Consider the following 15,612-nt stretch of genomic DNA (forward strand, 5'->3'; position numbering starts at 1 on the left):
TAATAACTAGATTTAAAAAATTAAAAGAATTAAGCGTGCTAAAACTATAATAATTTTAGGATGCCGGTGACCCTTGAAAAGTGGGTGTCTCAATACTGATTCTCAAACTATAAAATAAGTAAAATTTTGGCACTCAAATTTTAATGTAGCAATTTTATTATTAGTGATACACTAACAAAGCGGCAATATATAGTCAATTAAATTAGCATACACCAGCGAATCATCAAATATATAGTTAATTAAATTAATATATAGTCAATTAAATGATCAATTAAATGAATATATAGTCAATTAAATTGGTATACGCTAGCTAGCGAAGAGTCAATATATAATTAATTAAATTAAGGTGTGAGACTCAACAGTAATAGTTCTAAAAATTCAAATAAAAAACTATGACAAATAAAAGTTTGCGAACTAAAATTTCGCTAAATAATTAAAGAATACTTTTTTTGTATTTAGCTCTAACAAATTTATATTTGCATAAATAGTTCTTTTCTTGCCACATGATTATCTAGATAGTATTTTTAAATTGAACATAGTGATTAAATCACCGTATGTTTTTTGTATTTTTGTTGTCCCAAAGTTAAAATTGCCGATACGGCAATCGCGTGATAAGAAGAGAACTATATATCTGTAAATATAAATTTACTAGAATTATTTATAATTTTTCTTTTTTTAGGGGCTTAAATATAAAAAAGTCATATAATGAAAAACATAGAGCAATATTGTGGGGGAGTTATTGTACCAAACTTCGCGGAGCTTCGGTCCCAATTACCAGTTTACGCCGACACTCTCATCGTCGCCATTGTTCTACGACTAATTCCGACACTTTGGACGAGCCCTTTGCGTTGTTTAATCTACCATTAATGCGGCGGCGTGTAGTGTTTGCGAGCTCGTAAGGGGGCGCTAACGCGAAGGGGACGAGGAGGAGGAAGAGGAAATGGCGAGGACGAAGGAGGAGTTCCTGAAGCAGTTCGGCGAGGGCTACGGGTACCCTGATGCTCCCCGCAACATCGACGCGATGCGAGCCCTCGATTTCAAGCGATTGGAAGGTTCCCCAAATCACTCTTCTCCCTTCAAAATTCGATCTTCTTCTTCTTTTTGTTTTTTTGGATTTTTTCGGAGTCGCTTAACTGGGTGTGTGTTTGGGTGGGGTTTTAGGGTTGGTTTACTTGGACCACGCCGGAGCCACGCTCTACTCGGAGGCGCAGATGGGGGATGTTGCTAAGGAGCTCGCCAACAGTGTCTATGGGAACCCTCGTATCCTCAGATTGGGTTAATTTTTGTGGTTTTTTTTTTTTTTTTTTTTTTTTTNTTGTTTGGGGGTTGGAGATAAAAATACTGGTTTGAGTTGAATTACTGGGTTTATGTTGAAAAATTGGTGCTTGGAGTAGTATTTTTAGCGCATAACATCCGAAAAGGACCTTTTTTTGTGAAATTGGAGTAATATACCTTTTACTAGGATTGTTTTTATTCAATTTAATTGGTAAATTTAGTGGCTTTAATCACTTTTCGGCAAATGAAACAAGAAGGGTTTAGAGCTAATAGCGCCCTTAAATATATATACTAAAAAAAAATCTCACCTTTACTAACTATAATTACGTGAATCCAATAACTTAAAGAGTGATGGGGTCCCAATAAAAATAAATAAATAAATAAAGATGAGAATCTATTTCAAAATGGCTTGAAATTGAGTTGGCTTCAGTGCATGTTTATCTAATTTTGGATTGCTTGGAAACCGAAACTATGCCAAGTCAATTTAATCCTTATCTGAATCATTTTAAATTGCTGAGCCATTTATTATTATTATTTTTAATTCCTTTTAGTGTATTCAAGTAGATATTGAATGAACTATATTGTGGAGGTTATTCATGGTCATTTTCAGTTAGCTCTGTTATTGTTTTCCTCTTCTCACATAAATCATGGCGTGTTGGGTTCTTGACATGATGATTTAGATAGTCAAAGTGATTCGAGTATGGCCACCAGTGACGTAGTTGCCGCAGCACGCCTGCAGGTCCTTAACTATTTAAATGCAAGTCCAAGAAACTACAAATGCATATTTACTTCTGGGGCAACGGCAGCTTTGAAACTCGTCGGCGAGTGTTTTCCTTGGAGCAGGGAAAGCTGTTACATGTACACGATGGAAAACCATAACAGTGTGCTTGGGATTAGAGAGTATCCTTCCTGCATTGAGAACTATCTATTGGATTCTGGCTTGCTTTACCAAATATTTATGTGTTTACATTTAGACATTCTTTCGCAGAAGCCATCATCTTAGGAGATAGTATGAAAAGTTCTTGCGTAGGTCTCTTTGCATTTGTAGGTACTTGGAGTTTTTGTATTGTTTATCCTTATGCATTGGCAGATATGCTCTTAATAAGGGAGCAACTGCTCTTGCTGTTGATATCGAAGAGGTTGAGCCTCATGATCTACGTGACGAAACTCATGAATCTTCTATTAGGATCTTGAAACACGCAGTGCAGAGGAGAGTTGAAGATTTAGTACCACAAAATTTGCAGAATGGCAAGCTTTCTGGTAAAATATTTTTTTCATAGGGTCTTTTATGCAGTTCCTTCGATGTACTTTAACAAGATCATACTTGATATATTTTTTGAAAAATCTTAATAAATAATGATGTTATTGAGAGGTTGTGCTTATTATCACTGTTTCTTTTCTTCCGGTTGCAGGAAATGTATACAATTTGTTTGCATTCCCATCAGAGTGCAATTTCTCAGGTCAGAAGTTTCCTCTTGATTTGGTTAAGGTCATCAAAGAAGATGGTGGGAAAATTTTAGGAGTCCCATCACACCAACGGTATGATATAGTCAATTAAATAGACATGAAAATAGAACAGAAGGGATGGGATAAACTAATTAGTGGCTTTTACAACCTTTAAGAATAATTTTTCAGTATATGCATAGCACTAAAATGCAATGACTACTATTTATTGCACATAGTATCTATTTGATTGAAATATCCAACTAATACCAAAGTTGGATATTATCCTAATCAAGGATTTCATGATAATAGATAAAATTACGGCATTGACAAGTTCAAAATGCTTAAACTCTTAGTTGTTCCCTTTACAAGCAGCTCTCTTTTTTCTTTTTTTTTTTTAAATTTAATATGATATTTTATGCAGGAATTGCTGGATGGTGCTAATAGATGCTGCAAAAGGATGTTCAACTGAACCACCAGATCTAGCTAGGTATCCGGCCGATTTTGTCGTCTTTTCTTTTTATAAGGTATATGCTGTGTGCACTTTGACCATTCCGGTATTATGCAAAACTTTTTATTAGGGATATTATTAACTGCAAACATGCTGTCTTTGTCAGATATTCGGTTATCCAACTGGTCTAGGAGCGCTTGTCGTTCGAAATGGTTTGTGATTTCTTATCTTGACATTGGTTTATATCAAATGGTTGTTTTTACCACTTCTGTTTAGTTTGGCCTATAAAGTACTTCTTTGCTCTATATCTTGAATATAAAGGTACTTTGTCACCTGTTATTCATCATTGTCACCTTTTCATTTTGATCTTTTTTTAGCCGGACACACTATGATTCTAGTTTCCTTTATTTATTTCTTTCAAATTCTTGTATTTTCCTGTTTTCGAGTTTTAACGACCTTATATATTCTTGTTATGTTAAGCAGTGTGGCATCTTTATTCTATTCAAGAGGGAAATTAGCACTTCATATTAACCCAATTTTCTTGTTTTGTGGGCAAAACGTTTGTTTGTTTGTTTTTTTTTATTTTGAAGTTTTAGCAAAGGTTGTTTAGCTATCTGCTTGCTATAGAGTGGAATGTATTATCTTGTTCTCTTTTTAATATATTATTGTTCTTTGACAGAGGCAGCCAGGTTGTTAACAAAAACATACTTTGGTGGAGGTCAGTAGTGTACCAGCTTTGCTATGTTTTTCTTATTCATCTCAAACTATTTGGTTTAATATGTCTACATAATTTAGGCACAGTATCTGCTTCAATTGCTGATATTGACTTTGTCCGAAGAAGAGAGAGCATTGAGCAAGTGCTTGAAGATGGAACTCTGTCATTCTTGGCCATAGCTTCTATTCGTCATGGCTTCAAGATAGTTGATTCATTGACTAAATCTGCTATTGTCAGGTGTGTTAACACTGTTGTAGTATTGTGAAGTTATAAACACTTCTTGGAAATCTAGCAAGTACACTCTTCTCTTCTAAAATGTTCTTGATATTTTGTAGATATTTTTCTACTTTTAACATGATATAATTATTTGTATACCCTTGAAAACCATCTATTAAGATGTTCTTTTTTTGGGGCAAAATCTGAATTTTCACATATGCCTTTAAAAAAATTGATCTCTTACATTTATACCCATGTTACCATGTATGTATGAAGGTACTCCTTTTTGAAAACCTATTTCTAATTTAAAAACCAACTTCATCCATGCATTGGATGATCCACTTAACATATGAAAGTTTCGTAAGAAACTGCATTTTAAGAGTATGATCAAAATTCAGGTTTCGTGAGGGTAAAGACACATGAATTTTGCTTATCTTTTAACTGTTCTATTTTGTGTGCCAAATTACACCATTCTGCTTCACTTGTGGGAAGTGGATTTGGACGAGCTTTAAATGATCATATTTTACCCTTATAGACATACAAAGTCTCTTGCCGCTTACGCAAGGAACATGATGGTGGGCTTAAAGCATGGTAATGGATCGAATGTTTGCACAATCTATGGAAGAGAAACTTCAAAGGTTAGTATTTTTAACAGAGCTGTTCACTTTGTGAAATGATCATCACAGTGCATCCATGGACTTGCTTCGTTTTATCTCAAGATCTTATAAGGATAACTGATATGTTTCTTCACTTATCTTAGGTATTATCTTCAACATATGGTCCCACAATTTCATTCAATTTGAAAAGGGAAGATGGCTCCTGGTTTGGATACCGTGAAGTGGAAAAGTTGGCTTCATTATCAGGCATTCATTTGCGTGTAAGTAAAAACAATCTAGTATACACTTGGGTACATCAAAAAATCAGGTAAACTTTTTGTGCGACTAATGTCTTTTTATAATGGTTTCATTGTAGACAGGCTGCTTCTGCAACCCTGGTGCATGTGGCAAATATCTTGGTTTGTCTCATTCAGATTTGATTTCCAACTTTGAGGTAAATCACATTCTTATTATATGTCAAACCCTCCTGATATGGCAATTTACTAGTAGTTGTTGTATAAGCGAGCCTATTTTGGTAATGAAATGACAAATTTAATTTTGTTATACTACATGGTTCTCGTTTTCTTTATGTCAGGCTGGGCATGTTTGCTGGGATGATAATGACATATTAAACGGAAAACCAACTGGTGCTGTTAGGATATCTTTTGGTTATATGTCAACATATGAAGACGCTGAGGTATTTACTACATTATTTCTTGTTGCATAACTCATATATGCTGTTTCTCTCTAATTTTCGGTTAAATCTTCTGTAAAATAATCCTAGGAGCAACATGACCAAAATTCTTGTATATTACAATTGTTGCATTAAGTTATATAGAAAAGTGAATATATGTGTATATAGCTACTTTGTTTATACGTAATACTAATGTATGTAGTTTTTTAGAACTTCTTTCAATTTAATTCTTCTTTTAAATATGGTTTGATGTAACATCTGTTACCATTTCCTCTTGCAGAAATTTTTGAATTTTTTGGAAACTTCTTTTGTATCCAAGCCCAAAGACGGATATCAATCAAGTTTGAAGGCACTTCATTCATTAAGTAATTATATTGCCTTTCAGTTTGCTCTTACATTGTTTTTTCAGTTTTTCCTGAAGATATCATTTGCTGCTTAGTATTAAGGATATAAGGAACAAGACTTCGTATTTTACAGAGATCATCTCTTGCTATTTATGGACTTCTATCTCAACAAGCAACAAATTGGTGTTCGAGTATTTTCATTTACACATAAAATTAATTTTGTCTATCTATGATTATGAATAACAGGTATTGCAAATCAGCAGGAAGTAAGACCCGTTCAACTAAAATCCATCACAGTTTACCCTGTGAAGTCTTTACAAGGATTCAGTGTGCATAGCTGGCCTCTCAGTAATATTGGTATGCGATTCTCTTCTTGGAGTGATACTGTAAAGATGATTATTTCTATTTACTTGCGTATAATCATTGGCAGAAAGAGAAAACCCCTATAAAAATATTAGGACTTGATTGCCCTCTGAAAATAGAAATCTTCATTCAAGCCCCTAAATAATTGGGCCAATTTTCTCTTTCCACACTATTGGAGATTACTTACCCACTTGGGAGTAGACCAAGACGTCATCTTGAGTTTATATATATATATATATATATAGAGAGAGAGAGAGAGAGAGAGAGAGAGAGAGAGAGATATATATATATATATATAGAGAGAGAGAGAGAGAGAGAGAGTTGAGCTGGAATAATTGAAGATAGTTTTCATTGATTCTGTCTATTGCTGAACAGGTTTAAAATATGATCGAGAATGGCTTCTTCGAGGTCTGAGTGGTGAAATTTTGACTCAGAAAAAGGTATGTATAAGCAGATATGTGGAGTGCTATCTGTGATTATTTCGTGTCCATATATAATTGTACAGCTTATCTACATAGCTTTATTCAATATTTGGTATATGAACATGTATTTCAGATAAAGTTTAATTTTTAATTCTCAGGTTCCAGAAATGTGCTCCATTCGTACATTTATCGACTTGGAACTTCAGGCAATGTACATAGAATCTCCACATTGCAAAGAGAAACTACTAATTTCTCTACCAAAACATTCGCGAAGCTTAAATGAAGAAATGGATGTCTATGGTCAAAGGTGCGCATTCTCACGTTTAGTGTCTTGTTTGCAAAGCGCGTAGTGTTGTGTGTACCTAAGAATGCATCATGTACTCCAAAATAATGTTGAAGAGTTAGCTTTCTTCTATCATGTTTCATCTTGGATATTTTAAAAGCTAAATCGATTATTAGTTGCCGTGCATATAAAGTTGATTACTCATTGGGGTCCATTTCTGAGGTATAAACAACATTGCTCATCTTAAAGCTGCCAAAGGAGGACAAATAGAAGTTGAAGTTTCGATTGTTTATATGATAACTCATTCTAATAATAGGCTTGATGCTTGTTTTCATTGAACTAGATATGAGGTGCAGACTTATGATGATGAGGTTAATATGTGGTTCACTAAAGCCCTTGGTCGTCCTTGTACCTTTGTGAGATGTTCAAATTCCAAGAACCGCTCTTTCATGAACAAGATTGGAAGAGAAGGTCTATGCAGATATACATCGAGCAAACTGAATTTCTCTAATGAGGGACAGTTATTACTAATATCTGAAGAGAGCCTTTTTGATCTGAACAGCCGCTTAAATGCAAGTATGTTGCTTTCTTTTTATTATATCATTTCTGCTAAGATGTATAAGAAGTCCTTGCATTATTCTTTTTTTTTTTTTTTTTTGAGAGATAGGTAGCACGCTACCCGCTTCGTTTATTTTATTTAGAAATAAATTTAGCTGGAAATGTGAATCAACTAGGATTCGAACTTGGGACCTCGGATACCAACCACCAAGCCCTTTGCTACTTGCTATAGGGACGGTCGGTAGTCCTTGCATTATTTTGATATGAAACTTGATCTGCTGTACCTTGTACTTAAACATTTCAGTCCATAAACTTTTGTTATCCATCCCCGATCTCCCCAGCTCCACCCTGAAAAAAAAAACTCCTGTAAAATGACCAGTTTACAGTTCTATGAAATGACTTCCATATCAGTTTACTTGAAATAGGGTTAGAAAGGTCATGCTACTGCGAAGGTCTACTGGTCTGCGAAGGTCTACTGGTCTGTTTTGGAGTGACAATATTTCTTTAAGTGAAAAGTTCAGAGACCAAGTCGCAAAATCAGCACGATGTAAGGACTGTCTAAGTATTTTACTGTAACAATTCTAGTTTCAACTTGAAAGTTATGAGTTTTACTGTTCATTTTAAGACCTTGGCATTGCTTTCTGCGTGTTGGCGTGCAATTTACAGGATATGATTAATTTGGCAATCTGTTCACTAATTGCTATTCCATTTTCTTTGTTGAGTTAATTTATTCATGGGAAAATTAAAGGACATATATATTTTCTTCGTAGCAGATTTTGGAAAAGATATCTCTGGGTCTAGGCAGCCAGTACACGTTGATGCTGCGAGATTTCGCCCAAATCTCGTAATTTCATGTTCAGAACCTTATGTTGAGGATAGCTGGAGCAGCCTTCAAATCGGAAAAGCACATTTTAGTGTGAGTTCATTGAATATTCTGTTGAACTTACTTTTCTGATTTCTTTCTTTGCTTTAATCGAATTTACTTGGTGAGGGATGTGAGCTTGCACTTTTCCTTTTGTTTTCTTTCTTTTCATTTTTCTAACACATGAATCATTTGATATATTCGCAGTCACTGGGAGGATGTAACCGCTGTGAGATGATTAATATCGATCAGCAATTTGGGCGAGTTCGGAAAACGAAGGAGCCTCTAGCAACTTTAGCATCCTATAGACGAAAACAGGCACTAAAACTTTGTCACAAAATCAGCATAACATCGTGTCAAATTTTTTTTTCCCCCTTTCTTTTGGCTTCTCAATTGAAATTGATTTGTTTTCATGGAAACAGGGAAAGATTCTATTCGGTATCTTGTTAAGATATGAAGATAGTGTCAAGGAAGGAGAAGATGAAATTGTTGAAGAAAAGTGGCTTCAAGTTGGACAAGGCGTTTATCCGTCTGTTGATTAAACTGAAATCGGCTTCAGAGATCTAATGCTAAAGTAAGTACATTTCTTGGAAAGATATAGTACTAAGTGATTATACAGTTAGCAAATAATCAAAGGAGAAAAGGAATAAAAAAGCAGCTCTGTATATGTATGAGAAGCGGCTCTGTATATGTATGAGAACAAAAAAAAAGAAGTAATAAAAAGAAGAGAAAAAGCATGGGGAATGCTCCCATTATGAAATTGTATCGTAATCACGTGTCTTCATTTTCCTTTTTTTAAGAAATATATAAGTTATTGCTGAGGATTCTCTACATTAATTCGTGCTGTGCTATTTATTACTGCACGAGTTGTGTGTCAAATTCAATAGAAAACAGCTGTTCCTTCATAGTTGGTAGGCATCGGAGGCAGAGGAATATTGTGTATTATTCCTGCTATGATTAGAAAACAAAATCACGCATCAAGGCCTAGTGTTTATGAGAGACAAATTATAAGAATAGATGGAGCCCTTCACACGCACATTAATTTTTATGTACTCTTAGAACTAGTGCTTCCTTTAACAATCTTTCAGAATGTAGTTGCACTGCTATTTGGTTCCCTAAACCAAAAGATGGCTGAGTCGTAATCCAACCATAAATCAAGTTTATCAAGAGTAACAACTAATTGTGTTATCCGCTATGAAGACGCCGAGAAAATTTGGTATGCTATCATGTAACTTAAACTCTCGAAAACAAATTTTCTTTAAAATGGTTTGAAACTCATCTTTCAAAAAATTTAGCCTATTTCTACTCTTACCAAATTTGATTTTCAACCAAGCTACATTTACCTGAATCAAATGCCCTCTTAAAGAGAGAGCAAGAAAGGAGAGCAGCTCTCCATGCTTCTCTACCAAAAACAAAAAGAGAGGAAAAAAGATGTAGAGACGTAAAACCTTTTATGATGAAATAGTTCAGAACTGAAAGTTCCTCTGCTTGATGGAAGAGGAAGCAGTCACAAGTCACAAGTCACAAGTCACAACAACAGTGAGCCGAAGCTTCGACAGAATGGCTACAGGTTACAAGGTAAATTCGAAGGGAATTTAATGGATTTATCACTTTATGTATAGAATTCATGGCAGGTAATTTCCTCAGCAGATCAAATTCTCTTGATCTGTTACTGCGAAGCTGGTGAACCGCACTCTTCGTTTACTTCCTCGAGCTCAATTAGTCTTCCTCCCAGTTGCTTCCTGCAAACAATAATATTTAGTAAGCAAACAAGAGATTACATACACTCTCCGCCTACTATCCATTTGCGTTCTCGATACATCTCCTTCCGAAACTCTTAAATTTGTAGAAAGATAGTCTCGGGATGTATATATATGAAAATTCAGACTTTACTGGGGTGTACATTTAGATAGATGATTTCGCAGGAAAAATTAGACTATTAAAGATAAGTTTGACAACTATTTGTTTCAAATAATGTGAGAAACTGAAAATAAGATTAGAGACAGTAAATATAGACCTTTGAGGGAATAATTTCTCATCTGACAAAGCCTTCTCTAGCCTTTCTTCAAAAGGGGTAGCATGCCAACTAACCTTCTGATCCTGAACAAAAAAAAGGAAAAGATAGAAAGAAGGAAATGAATGGAATATAAGAATGGTCACTCCAGCACAATAAATCAAGAGGAGCGGAACACGTAATTCTATACCTCCTTGTATTTGGTCGTCGAATTTGGAATTCCATTTCGATCCCAACATTTGGGCGATTCACGAGTACACCCATCGTCCCTCCAGTTTTCATCGAAAATCCCAATAATAGGTCTATCCACATCATAGCTCTCTTTAATGTCCATAATATCCTCTTTCTCATCCTTCAGAGTCGTCGGCTTCAGCCATTGAGAAAAGCTCGGAACAAGAAGGTTTGGAGCGTCTATAACTTCATCTTTGCTGTGCGAAATTTGCTGTGCACGATTATTACTATTGGCATAGAGAGGCTCCTCATTATTATTGGCATTCTCCTTGCCTAGGTTTTCCTTGTTATTTGGAGTTGCAAACACTGACCTTCTTGTCTTAGAAACCTCTGAATCTTTAGACACAGGAGAGATTGCATTTGGTACTAGCTTCTTTGTACAAGATGAGTTTTCGCTTAGTGATTTCCGGTGTGGTAAATTGTCTATAGGTTTCAGGACAGGATAAGCATACTGAGTGCGGATCCTAGCACGCTTCCCGGTCCTAGTGTTTTCGATGCGGGACGGGTGAATTGTTGCGGGAGTTTGCATTTCATCGGTCAAAATCAGAGGAGTTGGATAAGGAGAATCACTAGCATAGGGTTGCTGAATTTTGATGTCATTCGGAGAGGGGGATTTGTCAAAATTATCACTTTTAAACCGTAATTCAATTTCATTCATACCAGCCCTTGGAATCTGGTTTTTATCAGACACGGATCTGCATTAAACGAAACAAAAAAAAAAATAAAATAAAATTTATGGTTCCACTAAAACAAAGTTCTTTTTTACAAAAAAAGAGGGGATGAGAAATTTTACCCTTCCAATAACATTTCTGGAGAACTCGAGTTTTCTTCTAGCTGTGGTGGAACATCAGACACTTCATTACACTGTACATCCAGCTGAAGTTCCTTATAAGATGATTTTTGATGGAATGAGAAGGATTCCGGAGACGAGTCATCCTCATTAGAATTTCTAACGACTGTTTTGCTCAAAGTTTTCCGTATTTCCGCAGGAGTTTCCGATATTGCACCACAAGATTTGAGGTACTTGGCCTGGTTAACATAGATCAACTATTTGTTAACAAGTGTAAATTGACATGCATAGATAAGAAATCCATAATCCATCATATGTTTTCATCCACAAAATTGACAAGCATACACAAATTTAGTTCATAAAATAAGCTCTATACATCACAATATCGATAATCATGCTTAAAGGGAAACAAGAAGACGAAGAACATCTCCTCTAACATTTTAAAAGCTGCAACATGCTCGAAATCCATGCATGCAAGGCCACAACTATTTTGAATGAGCTAAATTTTGAAGCAAGTAATTTTCAAGGTGCCGAGAAATAAGAAATCATATGTAAAAGAGAATGTTAACATGAATCATTTCAGGATATGCATGTCAAATGCTAATAAAAAACATAGCTTGATACTGAATTTGAAAGAGTATGCGGGCCAAAAGAAGAGGAGATTCCAACATCCACTAAAAACTAACAATCGAACACTACTATTTATTGCACAAACCTCACGTTTGAGATCCCCATTGATGTTGTCATCATCAAAAACCTCCTGAAAACTTTGATTCGGGTTAAACCCGCATGGAGAACCACATTCTTCGATGTCTAAGAAGCAAAAGAGCAAAATTTAATTCAGATTCGCCAAAATAATGAGATGATTATATTTCTGAACAAATATTAACTCAGAAGTTTCAAAGACCATACCTTTATCCTCACTCAGAAACACCGATCCGAGATTGTTCTTCGACAAGAGATTATCCTGTAATAATCAGAATGGTTTGGCACGAATTAAGCAACGAAATGGGGATTAAATTACCAAAAAAATAATCCAAACAAAGAGATTTATCATCTTACCCCACCGTTCGAAGAGATCGAAATCTGACGCGGAGGGGTCTTCCTCCGCTCGTCGTCCTTGATTCTAAAGCACGCGAAGAAGCACCCCATGAGCACGGACTCGAGGAACCCTAGAGCCGCCTTGATCGCCCGACACTTCGATCGCTTCATGAATCACAACAACAGCGAGAGGGAATGAAGGTCGAGATCGAGGGATAGGGGAGGCGAATTAGGGTTATCGAAATCGGAATCGATTGAGGCCGAGATCGAGATCGAGGGGGGAGAGAGAGAGAGAGAGAGAGAGAGAGAGAGAGGTCGCGAGGGAGTGTCAAAAATTGGGAATTTTTCTTTTTCGAAATTTAAATTGGTAGGAAGAGGGAAACAAGAAAAACAGAAAACCGAACCGGACCGATGAACCGGGCCTATTACATTGCCAAAAACCGGGTTTAACTATTATTGAACCGGACCGTTGAACTATTTTGAATCAACTGTCTAATATTTTTAAAAATTTAATTTTTTAATTTATTTATTTTAAATCAGTCGACAATATTTTAATTGATTTTAAAATTCGAATAGATTGATACAAGTTCATAACTGTAAATTTATGAAAATAAGTAATTAACTTAAATATTAAAATTAAAATATTATTAATTGATTCAAATTAAATAAATTAAAAATTAAATAGTAATTAGCTGAGTAAAAATTGTTTATAGTAATGAAAAAATTTGGTACGTTTTTATCTAATTAATGACAAATGCTACTGCATTTAATTGGTAGATAGGTAAAAATCATGCATTTACAAAATTATTTAAGGTGAAAACTGGGTACTAAATTCGATTTAAAATTGGAAATAAGGTACAAGAGCTCCATGCTCAAAAATAAAAAAAAATTTTAAAACATTATTTTTTAATTATCTGAAAATTCGGACAAGGAATGTAAATGAAACGGATTTAGGCGCAGAATAGATTTACCCACCACCCATCTAGTTTTCTTGACGGATAGAAATTGACTTGCGACGAATTTATTTTTATTTTTATTTTATTTGGAGAAGATTAAAATGGAAATTAATTTTTAAATAAAAAATCGAAATAGTTCGAAATAAAAAAAATTATTTTTTCTTCTCTTATTTTATTTTGTTAGTGGCTAAGATCGGATTCAATACGAGGGGAGCTCCATCAACCCGGATCCAAAATGCATTCCTAGTTGAGATTATATTATTACTAGTAAAGTCACCCGCGCGTAGAGATGTCAACGGGTCGGATTCGGGGCGGGTTTTTAAAAACCCGAACCCGAACCCGACTCCAAACCCGAGACCCGAACCCGAACCCGAACCCGAACCCGACGGATTTTAAAAATCCATATCCAAACCCGAACCCGACCAAAAATCCGAAATCCGAACCCGAACCCGAACCCGAAAATTTGAACCCGAAACAATTATTTCTTTTTTCAATATTTCAAAATATATTATATTAAATTTAAATTTTTAAAATACAAATTTAAATATAACATCAAATTTATATATATATATTATATATAATACAAAATAAATTCGGGTTCGGGTCGGGTTCGGGTTCGGGTCGGATACAATCAAAATCCATATCCGAATCCATATCCGTCGGGTTTCTATTTTTGATATCCATATCCGAATCCATATCCATATCCATCAGATATATCCGTTTCATTCGGGTTCGGGTTCGGATAAAATTTCGGGTATCCATACCCATTGACATCCCTACCGCCAGCGGAGAAGCATCAGCTGCTTATATGGAGTAGATGCAGTAATCTTTAATGGCAAATGTACTAGAATANGATTAATTACTAGTTAAGTCTGTGATGGGTCGATCCTAAATGCATAATAAAAAAAATAAGATAAGAACTAACAGTATATTTATAATAGTGTTCAAATTTAAAACTAACAAAATATTTGAAATTTGCAATCATTACATATTTTACAAATTCAAAAAATCTAAAAACCAATGATATATTTATATGGGAGAACTATAAAAAATCTCATATGAAAGAGAACTAAGCAGTGACTAACAAATATATAAAAAATTATACCATATTTGTAACTATAAGTTTGCAAATCAGATAAAAAAAAAAGAGTGCAAAAAATGAAAAAAAAGATGCATGTAAGATATACCGATATATTAGTTAGTAACATTCGAAAATATAGAGAAGAAATATCAATAATATTAACAAGTTAATAGAAACAGAAATTCATTCACTACAAAAGGTGGAGTAATTTAATACAACTAAGTACTACTTTAACTATAATATTTGGTCAAGATGATAATTAAAATGTGATTTGTACTTCTCAGATATTCTTGAAATAGCAAAACAAAACAATCGTTGCAACATTTCCTGCCGTGTTAATCTTCACTTTTCTTCGTAACTTGATTCGAAACTTTCCATGTAACTACAAAACAAAGTACAGTATAAGTTATTATTCTTATTGATTTTTCAATGCAATGTGAACTTCTAATTGATTCATTCTTATCTGCGTGCTCTTTTTCGACTATTTGATTGTTCTTCAGATATCTCTGGACTAGCTTGCAAGTTGTTGATGAAAACAATATAGGAAATTTTTATTTATGGTAACATTCCTGAATGCAATAACTCAGCAATGTAAGATAGCTTGCATGAGTATTTTGTGCTGTGCCATTGCCCATGATCACGTCCAAGTGCTTGGTGTTCGGCTACACGCGCCGCACGATCCCCTCCCAGTTGTCCCCCGAGCACTCCGCGGCGATCCGCTGGGCTAGTTCGGGCTCTGGCTTGGTCAGGAGCTCTCCGACGGCCTCGCAGACGGAGGGGTCGGTGACGATGGCGGGGTTCAGGGTTCCGGTGGATAAGCCGTGACAGATTTGGGGCCGGTGGAGGCAGAGGAAGTGGAGGGCGCGGAGAACTGAAGGCGAAGATGGCGTCGATGTGGAGGACGTCGGCGGAGAGGAGGAGGCCGCAGAGCATTTGCGCGTACATGCTCTAGAAGGGGTCGGGGCAAAGGATGGCGGTGGTGGGGTTGGTGTAGACGTTGTAGGGGTCGCAGGGGCGCGCGTCGGCACGAGATCTGGAAGGGAGGAGAGAGAAGGTGGAAGGAGGACTGCGGAGAGAAGACGTAGGTGAGATGAAGAGAGAGAATGAGAGGACATTGGGTTGGGGGGTGGGGAAGTGGGGAGCGGGAGATGAGGGGATGCCGGGTTGGGGAGGAGGGGGAGCGGGAATCGAAGGGACGTCGGGTCGGGGAGAAGGGGGAGCGGGAGTTGAAGGGACGTCTGGTGAAGGATCAAAAGAGAGAAGAAAAGATTAAGAGT

General features: G+C 35.9%; 2 protein-coding genes across 2 annotated transcripts; one reads left to right on the top strand and one right to left on the bottom strand.

The window, feature by feature from the left end:
• On the top strand, positions 718–8,993 carry LOC109724877 (molybdenum cofactor sulfurase). The gene is made up of 21 exons (XM_020253834.1): positions 718–1,052; positions 1,162–1,260; positions 1,956–2,175; positions 2,366–2,535; positions 2,688–2,814; positions 3,143–3,245; positions 3,336–3,381; positions 3,849–3,887; positions 3,965–4,121; positions 4,636–4,738; positions 4,861–4,977; positions 5,073–5,150; positions 5,292–5,393; positions 5,671–5,755; positions 5,981–6,091; positions 6,473–6,537; positions 6,678–6,826; positions 7,146–7,378; positions 8,134–8,276; positions 8,430–8,540; positions 8,645–8,993. Exons 1-21 carry the CDS (start codon positions 941–943, stop codon positions 8,762–8,764), a joined length of 2,490 nt encoding a protein of 829 aa, XP_020109423.1. The 5' UTR covers positions 718–940; the 3' UTR covers positions 8,765–8,993.
• Positions 9,670–12,607, bottom strand: LOC109725080 (protein JASON-like). The gene is made up of 7 exons (XM_020254140.1): positions 12,320–12,607; positions 12,170–12,224; positions 11,973–12,070; positions 11,261–11,496; positions 10,427–11,162; positions 10,240–10,322; positions 9,670–9,964 (listed from the first exon to the last, which is right to left on the bottom strand). The coding sequence occupies exons 1-7, from the start codon at positions 12,467–12,469 to the stop codon at positions 9,892–9,894; spliced, it is 1,431 nt and encodes a 476-aa protein (XP_020109729.1). The 5' UTR covers positions 12,470–12,607; the 3' UTR covers positions 9,670–9,891.

Source organism: Ananas comosus, linkage group 19 (assembly GCF_001540865.1).
Source record: "Ananas comosus cultivar F153 linkage group 19, ASM154086v1, whole genome shotgun sequence".
Taxonomy (NCBI): Eukaryota; Viridiplantae; Streptophyta; class Magnoliopsida; order Poales; family Bromeliaceae; genus Ananas; species Ananas comosus.

Bases quoted from the DNA above. Each gene is read 5' to 3' on its own strand.
- LOC109724877 (XM_020253834.1), top strand. From the start codon at position 941: ATGGCGAGGACGAAGGAGGAGTTCCTGAAGCAGTTCGGCGAGGGCTAC. The intron at 2,815-3,142 runs GTATGATATAGT...TATTTTATGCAG, and splicing joins GGAGTCCCATCACACCAACG to GAATTGCTGGATGGTGCTAA. The intron at 5,756-5,980 runs GTAATTATATTG...TATGAATAACAG, and splicing joins GAAGGCACTTCATTCATTAA to GTATTGCAAATCAGCAGGAA.
- LOC109725080 (XM_020254140.1), bottom strand. From the start codon at position 12,469: ATGAAGCGATCGAAGTGTCGGGCGATCAAGGCGGCTCTAGGGTTCCTC. The intron at 11,497-11,972 runs GTTTGTGCAATA...TATGTTAACCAG, and splicing joins ATGGGGATCTCAAACGTGAG to GCCAAGTACCTCAAATCTTG. The intron at 10,323-10,426 runs GTATAGAATTAC...TTTTTTGTTCAG, and splicing joins CGACGACCAAATACAAGGAG to GATCAGAAGGTTAGTTGGCA.